At 49.5% G+C, this 22515-nt stretch overlaps 1 protein-coding gene across 1 annotated transcript; it reads right to left on the bottom strand.

The window, feature by feature from the left end:
* Window positions 1-2421: 2421 nt before the first annotated feature.
* Window positions 2422-19561, bottom strand: BANF2 (BANF family member 2). Its single transcript, XM_055545404.1, has 4 exons — window positions 19501-19561; window positions 17333-17403; window positions 8090-8221; window positions 2422-2568 (listed from the first exon to the last, which is right to left on the bottom strand). Exons 3-4 carry the CDS (start codon window positions 8213-8215, stop codon window positions 2422-2424), a joined length of 273 nt encoding a protein of 90 aa, XP_055401379.1. The 5' UTR covers window positions 8216-8221; window positions 17333-17403; window positions 19501-19561.
* Between the last annotated feature and the right edge of the window lie 2954 nt (window positions 19562-22515).

Raw genomic sequence — 22515 nt, 5'->3', positions numbered from 1 at the left:
AACTGGGGGAACCTCCTCAGAACTGCCCCACCCACGGGGAGAGGACCCGGGGCATTCGACCGTCAACTTCCATCAAGACCGAGGGCTCCCCTGGTGTTACCTTCCTGGCATTTCTTTTCTTTTTTTTTTTTTTCTATTATTAAAATATTTATTTAAATTTTAATTTAAGACAGATGCAATTTATAGTTTCACTTGCATAAAATAAGCTTAGTGCCCAAATGGACTAATATATAATGAAAGAAAAGAGATGTATTTGCAATATGCAAGTTACACATTTTTAAAGCTATTTCTAGTATGAGGTTATTTTTTATTTAAATTAAAAATTTTTTTTTAATTTTATTTTATTTTTAAACTTTACATAACTGTATTAGTTTTGCCAAATATCAAAATGAATCCGCCACAGGTATACCTGTGTTCCCCATCCTGAACCCTCCTCCCTCCTCCCTCCCCATTCCATCCCTCTGGGTCGTCCCAGTGCACCAGCCCCAAGCATCCAGTATCGTGCATCCAGTCCAGGTTCGATGCACGATACTGGATGCTTGGGGCTGGTGCACTGGCATTTCTTCTCTTCCCTGTGCATGGGGTGACTCACTCCTGCAGCCAGAGGCCCCCTCTGGCCGAGGAGATTTCCGTGATTTTGAGGGAAGTTCGGGACTCCCCGAGGACAGTGATTGTCCACAGGATATAGCTGGACACCAACAGCAGCTGCTGAGTTTCTTAAATTGAAGAAACCTGTATCATGGATCCACCCCCGCTGAATTATGCCAAGTGAAAGACGCCAATCTCAGAAAGCTACATATTGTGCAATTCCATTTACACGGTTTTCTGGAAAGGTCAAAACTCTGAGGACAGAAAACAGATCCTTGGTTGCCAAGGGCTGGGGAGGGGTGAGGGGTGATTAAAGGGAACTCTCTGGGGGTGGATGAAGATGTGGTGGTCCAGGACAGCACATTTGTCAGAGTTCATAGGACTACACACCTGAGAAGGACAAGTTAAATCATATGTAAATTGTATCTCGAAAACCTGTCTGTGATGCTCTTAAAAATGTTTGCATACTAGACATCCGGTCCCATCACTTCATGGCAAATAGATGGGGAAATAGTGGAAACAGTGGATGACTTTATTTTGGGGGGGCTCCAAAATCACTGCAGATGGTGACTGCAGCCATGAAATTAAGACACTTACTCCTTGGAAGGAAAGTTATGACCAACCTAGACAGCATATTAAAAAGCAGAGACATTACTTTGCCAACAAAGGTCCATCTAGTCAAGGCCACGGTTTTTCCAGTAGTCATGAATGGATGTGAGAGTTGGACTATAAAGAAAGCCGAGCGCCGAAGAATTGATGCTTTTGAACTGTGGTATTGGAGAAGACTCTTGAGAGTCCCTTGGACTGCAAGGAGATCCAACCAGTCCATCCTAAAGGAGATCAGTCCTGGGTGTTCATTGGAAGGACTGATGTTGAAGCTGAAACTCCAATACTTTGGCCACCTCATGCGAAGACCTGACTCATTTGAAAAGACCCTGGTGCTGGGAAACATTGAGGGCAGGAGGAGAAGGGGACGACAGAGGATGAGATGGCTGGATGGCATCACCTACTCAATGGACATGGGTTTGGGTGGACTCCGGGAGTTCCGGGAGGCCTGGCTTGCTGCAGTTCATGGGGTCGCAGAGAGTCAGACACGACTGAGTGACTGAACTGAACTATTTGCTATTTCAAGAAAAGTTTAATTCTCCCTTGAGGATGTAGGGACTTGGTTCTAAAAACAAATCAAGGCAGAAGTGAGTTTGTGTGAGAGTTGAGGTCATGAAAGATGGTGGCCTCCTGCCCTCTTATTCCTTCCTGGGTCACCTGCTCCGGGCGACCCTAGAAGCCAGGTCATCGAAGCCTGAGAGAGGCCCCCCCTCAGAGAGCAGCCGAGGTCTCAGGCCACCAGCTACATGAGAAACCATGTGGGTTCTCCAGCCCAGGCCAACCTGCTCCCTGGCCCACAGTCTATCATCTCACAGGGGCCCTGAGATAGACCCACCCAGCCAAGCAACTCTCAGTTCCCGACCCTCAGAAACTGAGTGAGATAAAATGATTGTTCCTGTTAAGCGGCTGCATTTTGGGTTCCTTTGTTCTGCAGCAGTTGTTAACTACTACACTGACTTAAAATTGAATTCCCATTTTAAAATAAAATTATCCATTCCTGGAGATGAGCGTATGCTAAGAGACAGCTGGCATGATATCGGCATAAGGTGAATGTTTCTGGGCGGAATCCGGAGGTCACCGTGCCTGTGTTTGTCCTCTTTTATTCTCTTGAGCTGCTTTTTATAACAAACCTGAGTCAATAAAGTGGAAAAGAGAAATAACGACTTGGAGCCCGGGGTCGATGCAGTGGCATTGTTTTCTGGGAGGTGGCTCAGGGCCAGGCTGGGTCTACAGGAAGCAGGAGCACCATTCCTTCAGACAGTTGGAACACTCCCGGGCCTCAAACTCGGTGGCTCCGCAGCAACAGATGAGCCACTTCTGAAACTCGGCTTCCCTCTTGTGCATCAGGAGGAACTGTCCCAACAGGACGTAAGCCTGTGGGGAGGACACAGGAAAGTACTCAGCATGCTCTTCCTCCCCCAGTGCGAGGACACCCGAGAAAACCAAGGAGTGGACACAGGTCAGATCCAAGGGGCAGTGGCCGTCCCTGAAATCCTGACCTAGGCCATGGGGACTCGATCCTGACCAGAGTCTGGCCCTGGGTGAGAGGTGCCTACATGCACGCTCAGTCGTGTTCAACTCTGTGCGACCCTCTGGACTGTAGCCCGCCAGGCTCCTCTGTCCAAGGGACTCTCCAGGCAAGAATCCTGGAGTGGGTTGCCATTTCCTCCTCCAGAGGATCTTTCGGACCCAGGGATCGACCCACGTCTCTTCTGTCTCCTGCATTGGCAGGCGGGTTCTTTACCACTAGAGCCACCTGGGAAGCCCCAGTGAGACCAATGGAGAAATGCAAACTCCTTTTCGTCCATGGGAGGAACATACAAGGAATGGAGCACGCCGAGCCTTGCCCCTCTTCCCACCCTGAAGAGTCTCTGTGGATGGATGAAAAACGCACTAGACAAAGTTCCAGGGTGTTCTCTGTTTTTCTGAGTCCTGGTCCCACAGCTTCTCATTCCTCTCACGCTGTTTCATCACTGTTCCTACTGAGGGGAGAGGACCACATGGAGAAAGAGACATCTGAGATCCACAGACTGGCCGAGCCACTGAACAGGGAAGGCCGGAGATTTAAGGCCACATCCAGTGCCCAGCTTTCCAGCCTGGAGTGAATGGGAACCAGTGTCCAGGCCTTAAGTCCTGGGCCCTCTCCAGGAAAACCCGCTGGTGTCTGGGTATTTCACTTACATAAAACCAAGCAAACTTCATTTGGACTATTAAAGAGATGAATTTTTTAAAAGACATTAAATAAAAGCTGAATTCCAGTTATAAACTATACCCAAGCATTGGAGTTTTTTTATTTTTTTATTTTATTTTAGCCTAGATCCAGTTTCTCAAAAGAAACAAAGGCCAGCATTTCATGGTCATTTTATCTGGTACTTTAATCATCTTTTGTAAAAAGTAGTGTTATTGCTTAGAATCACCTCATTTTATCAGTATCCTCATCTTTTCAAGGGTGATTTTACTGAGTTTTTTTTTTTTTCAAATTTTTAAAAAAAATGAACATTTACTGAATACTGATTGAGCCTGTTGCTTCAATAAGTGTGGGCAGTGCAAGACTGGGAAACACAGAGCTTTGCCCCAGGAAAGATAACTCGATGATAATAGTAAGAGGCCCTTTTGAACTTCATCAACAGGCTCCTGACATGGTTTCCTGCATCCCATCCATCCTCTGAATGGACTCACTTAGAACCCAGGAGGTTAGGACTCCTGTCCTTGGCCCCATTCCAGCACAACCCGACTGTCTGCCGCCTGGCCTGGTGCCTCTGCCATCTACTGGCATCCATTGCTGCTCTGGTCATCAGAGTCTCCAGGTCCCTCCATGTTCAGCAGCCAGGATGCCAGGAAGTGTGTGGCTCTCAGGACCAGAGGCGAACTTTCCAGAAAGCCTGCAGGCAGGAGGGCCTCTGGAGCTGGGGAAGTCAGCCTGCTTCTCTCTGCTCCCAAAGGAAGCTAGAGTCGTGGGCCCTCATCATGGCCCTAATAGAAACCAAGCCCTCTTGGTTTCTCTCCAGGCTCCAGAGGGTGAATTCCTAGCCAGGGAGCCGCCCTCTGCCTCCTTGGGAGCACAGGAACCTGACTGCAGGGAAAGGGATGCGGGCACCCTGATTTCCCACCATCCCTCCCACCTTTGCCCACGTGGCAGGATGGTGGCTCCAGGGAAGATGTCCCCTCAATGCCACATCCCAACCATGAGCAGGTCTGGACCAGGCTCTAGCTTGCGTGCCCATTCCTTGCTCAACAGCAGTGATATTTGAGTCTGGGTTTCCTGTAGGTGACCCTCGTTGGCACACAGGTCCTGTACTCCGAGGCCCCACTTGCTTTCCTGTTGTGCTGGCGCCATCTTGAAATTCCTAATGAACTTGCAGCAGGGCCCTCCCATCCTCACCCTGCACTGGGCCCTGCAAATTAGCAGCTGGTCCTGGTCAACGTTCATTCAATATTTCAGTCTCCACAAGAACACCCAGACTTCTCAAGTACAGACATGCAGCCTCAGCCTCTGTCTGCCTGACTCCCCTGCCAGCTCCCAGCTCCTCAGCGCCTGTGGTGAATGCATTTCACAGCACCAGGCACTGTGTGTGACCAAAAACTTTTTCTCTAACTAAATGCTACATTTATGCTGTTGCTGTTAAGTCACTGTCACGTCCGACTCTTTGCGGCCACATGGACTGCAGCACGCCAGGCTCCCCTGTCCTTCACCATCTCCCAGAGTTAGCACAAATTCATGTCCATTGAGTCAGTGATGTTATCTAACCATTTCATCTTCTGTCTCCCCCTTCTCCTCCTGCCTTCAATCCTTCCCATCATCAGGGTCTTTTCCAATAATTTGACTCTTTGCATCAAGTGGCCAAAGTATTGGAGCTTCTGTTTCAGCATCAGTCTTTCCAGCGAATATTCAGGGTTGATTTCCTTTAGGATTGACTGGTTGGATCTCCTTGCAGTCCAAGGGACTTAAGAGTCTTCTCCAGCACCAGTTTGAAAGCATAAATTCTTCAGTGCTCAGCCTTCTTTATGGCCCAACTCTCACACAGGACATGGCTGAGGAAGCTGCCACTAGCAGAGGTAGAAATTGAGAGGGTTTCTGTTCACAGCCAAGGAACCTCGGGGATCCCCAGCTTGGGGAAGGGGCTGCCATGCCCAGGCCTCCTGTGGGCAGGACACAGAAACCCAGGAGCTCAGAGGATTGTGGGGCAGAAGAATGACTCTGTAGGACATCACCATGGTAGATACTAGCCTTCCCCAATGGCTTAGATGGTAAAGAATCCACCGGCAATGCTGGTGACCTGGGTTCGACTCCTGGGTCCAGAAGATCCCCTGGAGAAGGGACTGGCAACACTCTTCAGTATTCCTGTCTGGAGAATTCCATGGACAGAGGAGCCTGGCAGACTATAGTCCCTAGACTCACAAAGAGTCGGACATGACTGAGCAACTCTTTCATTTCATGGTGGATACAGGTCATCACACATGTGTCCAAACCCATAGAATGCATGACACAGAGCAAGCCCTGATGTGAACTGTGCACCTGGGAGGATTCATGTCCATGTAGGTTCTCCTGTAACAAAGCTACCACTCTGAAGGGGATGCTGATGATGGGGGAGGCTGGATGGGCACAGGTGTATTTGGAACCACTCTGAACTTTCTGCTCTATTTTGCTGTGAACCTAAAACTGCTCTAAAAAGATAAAGCCTGTGGAAAGCACTGCAGGAGTCTGACTTTCTGCTGCTGCATCTGAGCTGGCTGCCCACAGCCCCCTTCCCTCTACAGACCTGTGGCCCCACCCACAGACCTGGCCTCCCCCCTGAAGCACCTGCTCATCTTGTAGATGCTACATTGGGGTCACCTCCTGGATCCTCTTAGAGGCTCAGCCAGGCTCAAGGAGGTGATACAGGGTCTCACGACCAAATCCCAGCATAAGCACCCTCCCTGTTGGGATAACTTCCTGGCAGCAATCTTCTTGTGTGATTTTTTATGAAATAACACATGGCCGTTCTGTCCTCACTCAGGACCTTGATCAAGGCACTCAGTCTCCAGGGCCTCTGTCTCCTCCTTTGTAAAGTGAAGATAGCAACCTCTCATCTCATTCATGGCTGGCTGAGGGGCTCAAAACTAAGGCAGAAGGTGAAACCCCTGGCGTTAGTGCCTGAAATCAGTGGCCCTTGCAATGAGCAGATGTGGAGAGCCGGTCACAGCAAGGCAGGAGGTCGGGGACACAGAGGAGCAGGTCTCCAGAGACCTAGCCAGTTCCATCTTCCCTGTAGCCCTAACTCTGTGTATCAAGCTCTCAGATACCTGGAAATTTCCCATTATTCATTCATTCCTTTGTCTTTAATATGCCTGTCATCCTATCTATCTCAATTGAAACAAGTTGGAAAAGGCAAAATGATAGGGACAGAAAACAAATCTGTAGTTGCCAGGGACTGAGGGTGAGAAATGTGAAAGGTAAGGGGAAATATTTTAACGTGGTGGGATTGCTGCAGATCTTGATTGTGGTCATGGCTACACAACTGCGAGCATTTGTCAAAAATTGCAGAACTGGGTACTAAAAGGGGTGAAATTTACCACATGTAAATTTAAATAATTTTTGAACCGAGTATGGCTGAACAAGAACAAAACCTCACAATTACGGAGACATTAAGCCAATGGTGGTAGAAGCCGGAATAGCAGTTATTTGTGGGAGTGGGGAGGTGGCGTTGACCTGGAAGACACGCGGGGCAACTGTCTGGAATTGTGGAGGAGCCTGATGACTGGATGAGAGTGGTGGGGCTGTGCAGGTGTGTCATTGTGAAAACTCACTGAGCTGAACCATCACATCAGGGTGGATGTGATACCCCACAATAGAAAAGTCAAAGGGATAATAATTTCTTCTAAAAAATAACTTATAATTTCAAATGTCTCCCCTAGTCAGACTTGCCTGCTTTTATTCCTGCTCCCAAATGCCTTTCCCACCTTTATCTGGAAGGAAAGAAGCAAATTCACCTCTCTCCACCTTCCTGACAATCCCATCTAAAAGACATTAAATTGTGGCAGACTGGGGTGACATTCAGAGTGTTTAACGAATGGCTCAGGGCCGCGTGTCAATCAGAAAACTACAGAACCAGCCGTCCCGCGGTCCCCGGCCACAGCCATGCACTGGGCCGGTGCAAACCAGACTGTTAGTCACACACACAGTGGCGCCAGTGTCCCTGGGTGTCTCTGCAGCCTCTTCCTGCCCCGGCTGTGGACCGACTTTCAGAGCTAAAGGGAATGACCAGCTGTGGCCCTGCTGGTGGGGCCTCTGTTGACCGAGAGCCTGTGGATTCCCGCCTGCCCACTTTCTCTGGGAAGAGCTCCCAGTCCTTCCTAAGGCTCACACAGCCTTGTAACAGCATCGTAGAAACAATTATTCGTACATAGACCTTTCTGATTCCATCCGCCACCCTCGAGGCTGTACCTGGACAGCTAGTAACATCTTACAACAACTCACTTCCTCTTACTCGGGTGTAGATGCCAGGCTGCTATTACTCTACCTGCCAAGGCCTAATAGGAGGCGAGGGACCCGCCTCCCCAATCCGAATTTCTTCAAGGCGGGTGGGGAGATCATCCAGGTCACCCATCCTGACATCTCGGCCCCAGACTCTGTGGCCGGCTCGCCTCTGTCCACCCCTGGGTGTGTGAATGCCACGTGAACCTTGCACAGCCCAGCTGCTCCGAGTCACAGTGATTCAGTTTGCGCATTTTCTGCGGACCCTGGTGGCTGCCCAAGCACGCGGGTCAGTGACGCTGAAGCCTGTGGCACCCGGCCAAGTGGCAGCTCTGCTCTCTGATGGCCGCTGGCAGGGACACGTGGCAGCCGCTGCCACCTGGCAGGTTGGGGGAGATGGGTTGGGAGGAGAAGGTGGAGAAACTGGAAAAGAGGGATTACCTTGTTGAAACCTTTGGTGACCAAGTTGATCGCCAGCTCATGGCTGATCCCGTCCACCCAGGCAACGTCCTTTTCTCCGATGGGTTCAGAGAGGAAAGCTCTCAGCCTGGGAGACATGTGGTCCATGTCCTCCTGTAACAGCAGTGGAGGCAGGGGCATTAGGAGGCTGGGGAACACCCTCAGACTTCTGAGGGCGGGGGGCTGGGGCCAGTGATGGTGGGTGCCTCCCACCATCCAGCGTTTACTGGAAATTTTTAGATGCCAGGGGCAATGCCCTGCTCACAAGCCTTTCCATACCCATCCCCACCTGTGTGGACTAAGAGAGGGGTAGCAGTGGCCTCAGATGAGCCCAGGAACTCCCTAAGAAAAGGGTGGGCTGGATGCTAAACAGGGGTCCCCAACCTGTTTGGCACCAGGGACCAGTTTCATGGAAGACAATTTTTTCACAGACTGAGGGAGGAAAGGGGATGTTTTTGGGATGATTCAAGGGCATTACATTTATTGTGTACTTTATTTCTATTATTATTACATCTGTTCCACCTCAGATCATCAGGCATTAGATCCCGGCGGTCGGGGACCCCTGATGCTAAGAACTCTGCTGGGTTCCTTTCCAACCTTCCCACCCTAAATGCTTGAAGAAACAGCTTGCTTCTCTGAGCTAATTAATCTATGTTCTCCAACATTTTTTTCATATTTTTATTTTAGCCTTTACCACACTCTATAATAGCTGGTTGTTTGGTTGCAAGGAACAGAAAACTCTAACTGGCTCAAATATTAAAAGAGACATTATATAAGGCAGAAGCCCAAGAGTGAGATTGGGTCTGGTACAATCAGGATTGTGGATCCATTTCTCTGAGTTTTTCAATTTGGTTTCAGTTGGAGTTGGTTCCCCTCATGGTGGTGAAATGGCTTCTCCAGCACTCAGATTTTTTCACCATCCCCACCAACATCTCTGTTTCAAAAGAAGAAGTTTCAAAAGAGAGGGGACGTGTTTCTTAGGAGTTCTTCAGCAAGCTTCATCCAGCTGGACTCCCCATCCTAGATCTGGGGTGGAGTCAGCTTTCCCTAAGCTGTATGAGCTGTGAGTTCAAGTATAGCTACCTGCACAAAATCAGGATTATTATGGATAGAGGGGCAGGTGGTGTGAAGGTTGTAACCATAATGTCCCGTATGATCCACCCCTTCGATAAACTAATGTTGGTACCCTCACTTTCCCTTACATAAGCCTCAGAAATACCCACACTTGGATATTTAAATAGACTTACCCCCTCCCCCAAAGGGTGAAACCCCCTGATTCATTCAGTTACTGCATTCAGATTCGAGTTCATATTTTCTGGGAGGTGCATCAGACTCCCCATCATGTCTGGAAGTATCTACTCACAGGATGGTAACCTATGAACTAAGTTCTGAAGTTCACAGTCATCAACATAGTCAGCAGTGTTGGGGAAAACCAAGCTATCTGCACCAGAGATTTCTGGGGGAGAATTCTGCCTTTGGAGAAGGAGAAGACGGGAGACATGCTCCATTGCCACTGGTCAATAGCACCTATGACACCGGAGTTGCTTGCCCTGACAGTAAAGGCAGGTCCTCCATCAGACAAGAGGGCAGCCCCCAGTTTTGGATGTTGGTGGATTCCCCATGTCCACTGCCTGGTTAACATCCTAATGGACTTGGGGTTGATGCTGCCCAAGGACAGCTACTGCTATAGCACTCTGCTTCTGTGGGCACGAGCTCAGACTGGCCCGAGGGACAGGCCATCTGAGGTCATGAGTCGGCCACTTCCTTTGGCATCTCAGCTCCCTTCATTAACTGGGTTTCTTCTGTCCAAAGCCATGGCTGGTGGTTGAGGTGGAGGTCTTGACAGGTCTGTATCCTCGCTCTGTGCCTTGCCTGCTCCTCAGACTCGTGGCATCTGACCACATCTCTGAGGTGGGGAGGCACCCCAGATTTCCTCCTCACCCCCCTGCATCCTAGGGGGCATCTTCACAGGAAGGCAAGTGGCCCATTTATCAAGCGTGACCTCCTTCAGACAACATTTCTCAGGAGAGACTTGGGAACGGGGGGGCAATGTTCTTCTGGGCTCCCCCATCCTTTCTCTTGCTGAGTCACCTGACTTGTCCCTCGTGTTCTAACTTTAGTCGGTTACATCACCTTTCCCAACCCAACAGGACGTGCTCAGGTCACAGGTAGAAAGGCCCTCTCCTAACAAAACTGCGTTTTCATCTCTCCGCATTTTCCAATGGGCCACCTTCCCCTGAATGTGAGCCTCCAGGGTCTCAGTGAGGATGCAGAGGTAGCCAGCATCCTGAGTACCCCATCAGATCTCCAGGGGTCAGGTCTTCATACAGGGTGAAGCGGGCCCACCAGAACCTGCTGCTTTGCTCCACGAGGGTCACTGTTCTTCTCATTTGAGGGCAGAGAGACACAGAATTTCCGAGCAGGAGGAGGAGCCCAAGAGTGCAGGCCGGGTCAGCCACTTTGCCCAGGGAAAATTCCACTCACTGTCTGCACTGGCCATCTGTTAAGTTAAACATCTCTGCCTATTTAAAGAATACACGGAAAGTACAACATTGTTATCAGAGCCCCAGCAGCATGAAAGAGCCAGTGAGGAGCAGCACCTGTGTGTTTGCTTTTCTCGCACACCTGAGTCCACTTTGATCCTCAAGACACTGGCGCATAGGTGGTGGTTTTTACCCTCCCCAGGCTCACTGAGAAAACATCCTTTCATTTGTTAGGGAGGCTTTGTCTGCAACAGGAGTTCTCAACTGGGGGTGAATTGTCTCCTTGTCCAACACTTGGCAATGTGTCTGGAGACACTGTCACAGCTGAGGGGGGAAGCGCCACTGGAGTCTGACAGTAGAGGTCAGCATCTGACGGTAGAGGTCAAGGTTGCTGCCACACACCCTGTAATGCTTGCAGAGCCTGTCCACAACAAAGGGTCATCCAGCCCCAAACGTCCACAGCATCGAGGCTGAGGAACCCTGGGCTACAAGGAGCAGAGAACCCTGACTTGAATGGTCTTAAACAATAAGTACATTTCTAATCTCATAACCAAGAAACCCACGGTGAGGTGGACCCAGGCTCTGTTTCTCAAGAGCTAGGCTAGCTTAGCCCCAAGGTCCCAGGATGCCTACAGAACTTGCTTGGGACCCATCCTGACATGAGATAATCCAAAGGAAGGAGGGGCCGTGTCTGTTTGGATGTCCGTAGCACCTCTGCAGCAGAACTTCCCTTCCTGTTGTTGGCCAGAACCAGACCACATGCCAGCCCTGAACAAGTCACTGGCCAGGGGAGGGGGACCCCAAGAGGGGGATGAGGCCTCCCGAGCATGCGGCCCCTTGGAGAACGCTGTGTTCTCCAGGAAGTAGAGAGGGAAGAGGTGGGGCCCAAGTAGACGAATGACCTTGTCAGCTCCATATTCTAAACCCTGGACTAATAGTCACACCAACTAAGGTACACACCAGTCACATGGGGGGTCTTGTTGAGAATTGCAGGTTTGGATGCAGCAGGTCTGGGGTGGATATGAGATGCTGTATCTTTAACTGGTTCCTGGAAGATGTTGATACAGGGGCCCACACGTCACACTGAGCAGCAAGGCATGACGTGATGCCACTTATCCTTTTCATGTTATTTGATGTTTAATCGTGGCAAAATACACAAAGCATAAAATTTACCATCTCAACCATTTTTAAGGGTACAGTTCAGTAGGGTTAAGCGCATTTATGTTGTTGTGTGGCCGATTTCCAGAAGTCTCTTATCTTGCAAAACTGAAATTCTTTTTTTTGGGGGGGGGAGTCTGTTCAAGTTTTATTTCATGTGCAAGTAGGGTGTGCCCATTGATGGGCACTTGGGTTGTTTCTGCCTTTTGACTATTGTGAACAACACTGCTATGAATACAGGTATACAAGCGTCTCAAGACTCTGCTTTAGTTCTTTTGGGTATGTCCCCAGAAGTGGGAGTTTTGGATTCCATGGTGATTTTATGTCTAATATTTTGAAGAACCATCATCCTGTCTCCCATATTGGCTATACCAATGGCATTTATTCTTAAACTTGGCAGCACATTAGATCACATTGGGAAATTGACATATTACTGATGCTTAGGTCTCTCCTTCCGCATTTGAATTAATTAGCATGAAGTGTACCCTGAATGTTGGAATTTTTAAAAACTCCGCAGGTGATTTCAGTATGCTGCAAAGTTTGAGAATCACTGCTGCCTTGTCATTGGTTTCTTTCTCATAAAATTATAAGCAGGTTTTCTAGGAGGATGGGGTTCCAGCTAAGAGGCTTTGCCAACATCTCTGAATCATCTGTGTCGCTAGATGGCCTAAGAGCGAAGACACGATGGCAGTGCCTACACCCTGCCCCAACCACCAGACATCATATCCTCATTAGCCATCAACAGGAAGATTTAACTGTGACCCTGACAGCTTTGAAGGGCTTCCCCAGTGGCTCAAATGGTAAAGAATTACTTGCAATGCAGGAGACCTGGGTTCGATCCCTGGGTCAGGACAGGGGATCCCTGGAGACAGGGGATGGCTACCCACTCCAGCATTCTTGCCTGGAGAATTCCATGGACAGAGGATCCTGGCTGGCTACAGTCCATGGGATCACAAAGAGTTGGACATGACTGATTGAATTTCTCTGACGGCTTTGATGTCAGAGAATTCCAGAGCAAGCAGATCTCAATAATGACCTATCCCCTCTTTTTCAAACTTAAAAAAAGGGGGCATCTTTACTTCAAAGGAAATTTTACCTGGAATCCTTTTTATATAACATAGATCAAGGCAGAATTACTCTGTTGACTTGGGAACGAGCCGAGAATACCAACACCTGCCCCAAACACGGATCCATGGCCTGGTCCCCTGATGCTGCCCCCCAGTCCCTCTCTTGTCCAGCCTAAACCCCTCATCTCACTCATGAGAACACAGAGGCCCCAAAATGCATGTAGCCAGCTTGAGACCATGCACCCAGCAGAGCATGGCCGGCTCTGGTCCCCAGAAGAGCATCCCCTTCTAGTCAGTGGTATTTCTGGGCAGTGGGGAAGGGTGGAGGGGGAGGTCAGGAGTGGAGGTTCCAGTAGGGGCTGATTAAGAGCTAGACGGTCATGTGAGAAAACCACTGTAAATGCCTTAACAAAACCCCGTCCCATCAAAGACTCCTGTGTTACAGGGTGTTCTTTCCAGTGACTTCATTCTGAATCTCCAAGTGCTTGGGGAGGACACAAGGCAGGAATGGGCTTCCCTGGTGGTTCAGTGGTAAAGAACCTGTGTGCCAAGAAGGAGATGCGCGTTCAACCCCTGGATCGGGAATTTCCCCTGGAGAAGGAAATGGCAACCCTCTCTAGTATTCTGCCTAGGAAATCCCATCAAGAGAGGAGGCTGGTGGGCTACAGTCCACAGGGTTGCACAAGAGTCAGACATGACTTAGCACCTAAACAAAACATCAACTAGAGAAGCTAGCATGGAATAAAACCTCCCCTCTTCATGCATATCTTGTCTGCTTTTTTACTCAATGCCTCCATTTTCTCTTTCTATGTTTATTTTATTTTTTTGGCCGCATGGCTTGAGGGATCTTAGTTCCCTAACCAGGGATTGAACCTGTGCCCCCTGCAGTGGAAACGCAGTCTTAATCGCTGGACCACCAGGGATTTGCCTCTACCTTCATTTAAAAACTCAAATCCAAAGCTCTTACACTCTTTATCAAAGAGCTGTGCAATGCCTGAAAGTTATGGAGAACATAAATAGTTTCTAAATTAAGCAGATTTATGGATAAATTCAGGATCCATCCCTATGTGCTCAAAACACAGCAGCCAATGAAACTAGTGATCACTTTGGCCACAGGGACTGGTTCATAGATGAGTGCATTCCCGAGCTGGAGCCAAGTCCAGGACTTCTTTTTGAATTGCTGGTAAAGAGGCTTCCTCTCTCTGCAAGGGTTACTCAGCTGGTAGAATGTCACATCAGAACAACCATCTCTGCCATCACCTGCTCCCAAGAATCTTCCCTTGACGGAAGATGACATATGGGAAAGTCAGATCTGTGATAAGGAGAGAGATTCCCCAGTAATCATTTGCAGGCCTGCATCTAGCCATGCCTAAAGGCAGGAGCCCCTCAACTTTTTAACTACATTAGGCAATATGTTCCACTTTTGTTTAATTAGTTTAAGTTGAAATTGTGCTTTGTTAGCAAGAGTCCTAACTAAATTCACCCTCTGGTATTCATTCCTTCACTCACTCATTCAACAAGCATTTGTGGTGCACTGGGGCTTCCCTGGTGGTTCAGATGGTAAGGAATCCGCCTGCAATGCAGGAGACCTGGGTTTCATTCCCGGAGACAGGAATGGCTACCCACTCCAGTTATTCTTGTTTGAAGAATTCCACAGACAGAGGAGCCTGGCAGGCGATAGACTATGGGATTGCAAAAGAGTTGGATATGACTGAGCGACTAGCACTTTCACTTTTTCACTTTACTATGTGCTATGTACCACTATAGGTATGAAAGCATCTTCATTCTGCCCAGTCTTAGGGCAGAATCAGTCCCATGACTTAGGCATCAGGGATGGAAAGATCATTTTCAATGACCATTAATGTTCATCATTCAAAAACAATGGTGAGGAACTTCCCTGGTGGTTCAGTGGTTAAGACTTCACCTTCCAATGCAGGGGGTATGGGTTCAATGCCTGGTTGGGGAGCTAAGATCCCGCATGCTTTGGGGCCAAAAAAAAACAAAACAAACGGGCAGAAGCAATATTGTAACAGAAGCAATGTTGTAACAGATTCAATAAAGACTTTACAAAGGGTCCAGGTCAAAAACAGATCTTAAAAAAAAAAAAGTAAAAAAGCCTCGCCCTTAGCTCCAATTCTACAATAGCAAACATCTTTGGTGGCTGTCTTACACATGACCTTTTAATTACAGCTCTTTCTCTGGATGGGTCTACCCCTGATGCATACCCAAATAACTTCAATGATTTCGCAGGTCTTTACTGAGCACCATGTGTATGCAAGGCTCTGTGAGTTGTCTATGAACCTGTAGGACAAGTCCTCCTGTAGGTACCTTGCCCAGAGGAAACTTGACTGGCCCATCGGGAGGTGTAACAAGGTGAATTCAGCAATAAGAGAGGCTGTTCCCAGAGGCAAGAGGGCCCCTCCTAAAGGAACTAGAGAGGAGGAGGCGGGTTGGCTCCATGGATTGCAGACCCCACTCCAAAGGCAATCTGGGTCCGAAGGCCATGGCTAGGCCCCTGCTGGGCATCCTGGTTGGGTGTCAGAGCCTTACTTGAGTCTCAGCCCAGCTCTGCCCATGAGCAGCAGTGTGAGCCTGAGCAAGAAACTTTCATTTTATATTTATAAAATCAGAACGTTGGGTTCGCTGGAACACATCATTCTGGTCCCTTCCAGCATGGTGTGTCTTTGTTCATTTACAGTCTGCGGATGGTACGGAATTCACACAGGTTTCCAATCTCTATTCTGCCATTTTCAAATCCCAAATCCAAAAAGCTCTGGAAACCAGATTTTTTTTTTTTAAACTTCTTGGCAGCAAAACCTAGTCTGAACTGACATGAGGCTATTTATAGTCTTTATTATGCCACTTAGTGTGAATATTTATACATTTTGCTACAGGCATATTAATGGCTTTGTTTACAGTGTACTGAGCCAGACTCCACTGAGAATGGTCTCGGACGCACAGAATAGGCACTGTATTGCTTTTCTAAAATCCAAAAAAAAATCTGAATCCCCCAAAACTTCCACCTGCAGCGGTTCTGAGAAAGGCTTTATAGACCCTGAGCTAAGATCACTGCCTACAGCCCAGACCACCTGCAATGGTCCCCTGGAGAAGACACCTATCTCCCCGGCTCACCCAGACATCACCTCTCTTGTCCATGACTCTCAGCCTCCTAACCCCCTTTCCCTAAAAATACTTGCCCCTTTGTCTGAAATCCTGTCTGCCACACAACCTTTGTCTGGGGGTGGTTCTAGCTGGGACGGTTCCTGGCTACACTTTTCTTTCATGAAAATATTTCCTCTTCTTTGGGGGCCTGTTCTCTGCAAAGGATCCAGGGATGATCTAATAAAAAAAAAATCACCTAATGAATAGATGAGTATATTAGTTACCCTCCATGGACAAGACATCTGCTTTGGTTACAGATGCCTTTTTTCCTTCACTTTTAATTTTTAATTATGGTAAAAAAAAAAAAAAAGTAAAATTTACCATCCTAGCCAATTTTCAAGTGTACAATTCTGTGGTGTTAAGTCTATTCACATCGTTGTGTGACCCATTCTCAAATCTTTTTCGTATCCATTAAACAACAGCTCCCGGGCCCTGGCAACCACCGTGTTAGTTTCTGTCTCTAAGAATGTGACTACTCTAGGGACCTCACAGAAGTGGAATCGAACAGTATTTGTGGCTGCCTTAATTCACTTAGCATAATGTCCTTACTGCCCACAAAGGTCCGTCTAGTCAAAGCTATGGCTTTTCCAGTAGTCATGTATGGATGTGAGAGCTGGACTATAAAGAAAGCTGAGCACCGAAGAATTAATGCTTTTGAACTGTGGTGTTGGAGAAGACTGCAAGGAGATCAAACCAGTCAATCCTAAAGGAAATCAGTCCTGAATATTCATTGGAAGGACTGATGCTGAAGCTGAAGCTCCAATACTTTGGCCACCTGATGCGAAGAGCTGACTCATTTGAAAAGACCCTGATGCTGGGAAAGATTGAAGGCAGGAGGAGAAGGGGATGGCAGAGGATGAGATGGTTGGATGGCATCACCGACTCAATGGGCATGAGTTTGAGCAAGCTCTAGGAATTGGTAACAGATAGGGAGGCCTGGCATGCTGCAGTCCCTGGGGTCAAAAAGAGTCAGACTACCCTAGAGTAGTCACATTCTTAGAGACAGACTGAGTGACTGAACTCAACTCAACTAATGTCCTTAAGTTCATCTATTTGGGTTTCCCAGGTGGCTCTAGTGGTAAAGAACCCACCTGCCAATGGAGACATAACATACTCGATACTTGGTGAGAAAGATCCCCTGGAAGAGAGCCTGGCAACCCACTCCAGTATTCTTGCCTGGGGAATCCCATGGACAGAGAAGCCTGGTGGCCTACAGTCCATGGGGTCGCAAAGAGTTGGACACGACTAAGTAAGTGACTTAGCACGCATGCACAAATGCTGTATCATGTGTTAGAATTTAACGTTGAATCATAATATTTCATTGTGTGCATGGACCACATTTTAGAATCATTCACCTGTTGATGGACTTCTTGGTTGATTCCGCCTTCAAGCCATTGTGGATAATTCTGCTATGAACATGGGTGTCCTGTAACAGACACATTGTTTTAACTTCTTAATTTATACCCCCTTATGGATAGAGCTTTCAGATTCCTCCTCTCACTGCCACTATAAATAACCCCAGAGAGGAGGGGGCAGCAATGCTGTCTGGGGAGGAGCGTCCCCAGATGGAAGAAGATTTTAGAAAGAGGAAAAAGAGAGCTCACCCCATTATTCACCAGAGGAAACAGGATGTTTGAGAAACAGGTAATAAGGGACAAAATTCTCAAAGTGGGCAGACACATTGGATTCCAGAGGTAAAGTTCTGGCTCGCTGGCCGGGCCATGGTGATACTGCATGAGACCCAGTGGCCTGCTTCCCTGGGCTTCCCAGCAGATGACGAGAACAGGCCACTCCCAAGGGTCAGGGCAGGGGTGTAGCAGCCAAGAGCAAGGGCTGGGTAGGTGAGCCTGAGCACCAGGCAGAAGATCCCATAAGAGCTGATGGGTGAGCCAAAGCCTGGCGTCAGGATGAAGCAGTCCCAGGATTGGGGACCTAACAACTAGGGCAAATGGCCAAGCAATAGACTACAGCACTGGGTGCCAAAATATCCCTAGAAGACCAGAAGGGGCTGGTCACCCCTGCAGACCTCAGGGGTCAGGCCATCATCTTGCAGATACCACGAGGACTCAGCGCTCCCCGCCCCCGCAACCACCGCCATCAGACCCGTAAGTGTCGTCCCAGCCCCACAGCCCGGAACTCCTTAGGGAGGCTGGAGAGGTGGAGAGCAGTCTTAAGAAGACTGTCTCCAAAAAGACACCCTTTAGATTGGCCTGGACAGTGGACTGCTCACACGGAAGGGACACAGCCTGAACTTGAACAAAGAATGTGCCTTAGGTGCAGTTGGCGCCAGGCCCAGATCCCCTGGACCGGCCCAGCTGCTAAAAGTGCTGTCTCCAACACTCGGCGGAGGCTCTCCCGGGGTTATCTGCCCGCAGAGGATGTACCACACCCAGAGACGCCTGGGAGGCTGAGGGCAGCAGCGACCCTGACACTGAGTACAAAGCCCGGTGCGCTCGTCCTGGGGCGGGGCCAGCTCACTGGCATGGCTCCCACTCCTGGGCTCTTGCGAGGTCAGCCTCCCAGCCCTGCTCACTCCTCCCCCTCCTCCTCCAGGTGCACCTGCATCCTGGTCTCAGCTCGGCTTCCCGGAACTGACCTCTAGCCCGTTTGCCTGGATCCCAGTGTGGAAGAACAAAGTGCATTTTCTTTGAACACCTAGGTGCAGTGGAGTGCGTTTGTGACCGACAGTTCAGTTCAGTCGCTCAGTAGTGTCCAACTCTTTGTGCCCCATTGACTGCAGCACGCTAGGCACACGACAATACAGTCACGGTGACCCAGTTGAGGGGTTCATAGGCCCTGGGGTGAGGCCCCTGGAGACAGAGACGCGGTCAGGCGGCCGATGACCCTTCTCCACCTGCCTCAGACTACAGGGCTAACTGGATGGTTGCTGGGCTGATCTCAAACTCAAACCATCGGTGAGGGTTTGTGCCCCCCTGACGAGGGTGGCCAGGTTTAGGAAACAAAGACACAGGTGCCTAGTTTAATTTAAATTTCAAATAAACAAATAACTTGTTAGTATAAGCCTGATCCAAGAATTTCACAAGGTATACTTACTCTAAAGAACTTATTTGTAGTTTATCTGAAAGTCAGATTCTACCTGCGCCTCCCACATGTCTCTGAGCCGCCCTCTCCCCACCTCTGACTCCACGGAAACCCCTCCATCCGCCCACACTCTGGCCCCTGAGCTGCCCAGTGAGCTGCAGAGTCAGGAATTCTTCTGGCTGGGATTTCGCTTCTGGCTTGGCCTCCCTCGGGCCAGCATTCTGCCTCTCTCTCTGCATCTGCAAGCCACAGACCACGGAGCTGGAGGGGAAGCCAGCTGATAATACATGGCTGGGGAGATAATTGCGGTTGAGCACACAGATGACCCATCACTTAGAAGTCGCCTCGGAGGCAAACACGAGTCTGGATTTAGCTTGTCCTGCTCATCTGGAGAGACGGTCAGTGCCAGCCCAGCTCCCCCTGGGGTGGGAACAGAGTGTCCACGGTGGGCAAGTGAGGGACACAGAACCCAGGGACTCACGTTTGCTAGGGCACCTGCTGCCTCTTCACGGTCATGGTCACACTTAATCTTCAGAATTAACCTGGCAGCACTAGAGAACTCTTCCCCTTCTGAGCGATGGGGAAACTGCGGCCCAGAGAGGCAAAGAGGGTCACGAAGCCAGTGAAGGGCCAGAAGGGGATGTGAGCTGAGGTCTGCTGCTCCAGGATCGGAATTCGAGGAATCAGAACCATGAAGGCAATTTTCTCAGAAGCAGTCCCTGCCCCACCCACATCCCCTGGGGCTCGAAGCTTCCACAGCAGGGACCTGCAGGTAGATAAACACCCAATTCCCCACCCCCACCCCCCGAACCACCCCCAACCCCCGCAGGTGGACAGCCCCAGGCAGCCACCTGCTCTGAACGCAGCTCCGCCTTTCGTGGGCTTCCCAGGTGGCACTAGCAGTAAAGAATCCATCTGCCGAAGCAGGAGACGCGTGTTCAATCCCTAGGTCGAGAAGATCCCCTAGAGTAGGAAATGGCCACTCACTCCAGTATTCTTGCCTGAAAAATTCCATGGACAGAGGGGCCTGGCGGGCTACAGTCCATGGGGCGGCAGAGAGTCGCACATGACTGAGCAAGCATACAAGCCTCCTACCCTCCCTTCCCGGGTGCCTCTGCCCTCACCCCTCATCCCCGCATCCCCTTCCAAATGGCTTGTGGCATTTAAATCAGATTCAGTGACTGCTAACTAACAGCTGGCTTCCAGTGTTTGAAACTCTTCTCCTATATCATCTCACTTAATCTCCTTGTCAGGGTGTGGAGGCAGGGTCTACAATGATCCCCTTTTATAGATAAGAATGCATGAACTGGCCCTGGGCACCAAGAGGCCTCAAAGCCACGTGTGCTCAAGCTAACATCTGGTTCCCAAACACTGAGTCATCAAGAAAGGCTTCTGCTGCATTCTTGGACAGTCACTCTCTACCCTCCAGCTCTGGACTGAATTCCTCTGCTTGGGTGCAGATACATACCAGTGAGGTCTGCAGCAGTCAGCCATGGTACAGGAGGGAAGCAGTGATGTGCTGCGTTGGGAGCCGTATAGTCAGTCCATTCTAAGACACTCAAAGCCCATATGTATGCGTCTTCCACTTGCCCTTTGGCAAGATTCCTAGATTCTAGTCCAGGTTCTGGTCCAAGACTCCTCTTTATCCCTTGGCTCACATGTGTGCTCCTGCCCATGTCTGGTCCTCAGCACTGCAGGTCCAGCCCCTTCCCAGGGCTGTGAGCCTGGGGGTCTATGCTCGCTCCTGTGAGTCTCAGTGTGAAATTAGCTGTGAGTGACTCGCTCCATCTTCCCAAATGCAAAGTCCTGCTTAAGACTCAGGGCTTCCCAGGTGGCGTTACTGATAAAGAACTTGCAGGAGACTTATGAGACTTGGGTTCAATCCCTGGGTTGGGAAGATCTGCTGGAGAAGGGCGTGGCAACCCACTTCAGTATTCTTGCCTGGAGACTCCCATGGACAGAGGAGCCAGGTGAGCTATAAGTCCATAGGGTCGCAAAGAGTCAGACACAACTGAAAAAGTGACAGCATGCATGCTCAAGACTCAGAGTCTTGTTAACTCTGGCTTCAGAAAGCTGCTCTCAGCCAGAGAGTTCTGTTCGCTTTCCGATCTGTCCCCTTTCAAAAGTCATAAAGAAAGGATTGCCCAAAGGTTACCATTGGTTTCACTCACTGCTTGATTATCTGAATAGAACATGAACTACCTATCTTGTAAATAGGACCCTTGCAGAGACTAGTTTCAGGAATTTCTGGACACCTTTGGGTGTTTCGTAGCCATCCCAAGATAAGCCTGCCCGTTTGTAAACACACATTCCTTAAAGGGAAGAGATTCTGAATGCCCTGGCAGGGCTGTAATCTGCCCCTACTAAGTGTCAGTCTTCATCCTGGATCATCAGGGAAGAGTTTAGGCTGGAAGCGATCTCAGTTGAAACTGAGATCTGTTTGAAAACAGACACCATGTGGAGCCTCTATTCCAAGTTCATATTGAGGTTACAAATGCAAAAGCCAGAGGATCCAAGCAAGTGAACATAATAAACCCTCGAGGAAAAGCAAGGTGAGGGTGACGTAAGTGTGGGCTGACATGTGGGGTTGATCGGGGAGGCCACAGAAGGTGCAGATGCCCCACCAGGGACCCCACCCCCACCTCAACCAGGGAACCCCTCTCAGGGGTGTGGGTCCCAGGTGGCCAGAGCTTGGGAGTTATTTCGAGAGACACCAAAATTTTTATTTTTATGTACAGGTTCCTAATTTTTAAGTGTTGGACCTGAATTCACATCATTGAAACACAGTGAGGACCCAACAAAGCTGAGCCGTGCCACCAGCTTGCCTCTCCTGCTATAGACTTTCCTTCCAGAAAAACGCCCCACTTGCACATAGAAAGAAAATTTGATGTCCATTTTCAGGGTTTGGGAACCAGTGTCCCAGACTGGACACCTCTGCTGCCATGTCTCAGATCTTACGAGAATGGCACTCATCTTCACCTTTAGACATGGCTTCCTGGGGACATGTCTGACCTTCCCCAAGCAGTGTATCCTCAAGCAGGTAACCACCGTGCCTGCCTCTACTCCCTTCCCCACTCAATGGCTAGATGCTTCCAGCACCTCCCCTTCAACCCCACTGGGACTTTCACCCGAAAGCATCCACCAGTGAAGCCTTGACTTCCTGGGCTTGCAAACCAGGCCTGAAATGCTAAGGCATGGCCCTCTGGGCAGCCTTGAGCGCTGATGGCCAAAGCCCATTAAGCCATGCTTGGCGCCTGGCTCTGCTCTAAGAGGTCAGATACAAACTCCCTACTCTGTTCACGGCATCTGCTTCTCTGCCTGGCATTTGGATCAGATCACTTCGAAGTAACCAGAGACACATATTCCACCCCCCACACCCCGCCCCGTATACAGAAGAAGACTCAGACCAGCCCTTTGTCCTTTCTGGGCTCCAAGCCATTGCCGTCTTCTCATGAATGCTGCTCCTCTCTGAGTAGCCATGCCAGGGCAGGAGGGA

The sequence above is a fragment of the Bubalus kerabau genome, chromosome 13 (assembly GCF_029407905.1).
Source record: "Bubalus kerabau isolate K-KA32 ecotype Philippines breed swamp buffalo chromosome 13, PCC_UOA_SB_1v2, whole genome shotgun sequence".
Classification (NCBI taxonomy): domain Eukaryota; kingdom Metazoa; phylum Chordata; class Mammalia; order Artiodactyla; family Bovidae; genus Bubalus; species Bubalus kerabau.
Note: the sequence above shows the minus strand (reverse complement) of the source record. Positions and strands in the feature narration are given on the sequence as shown.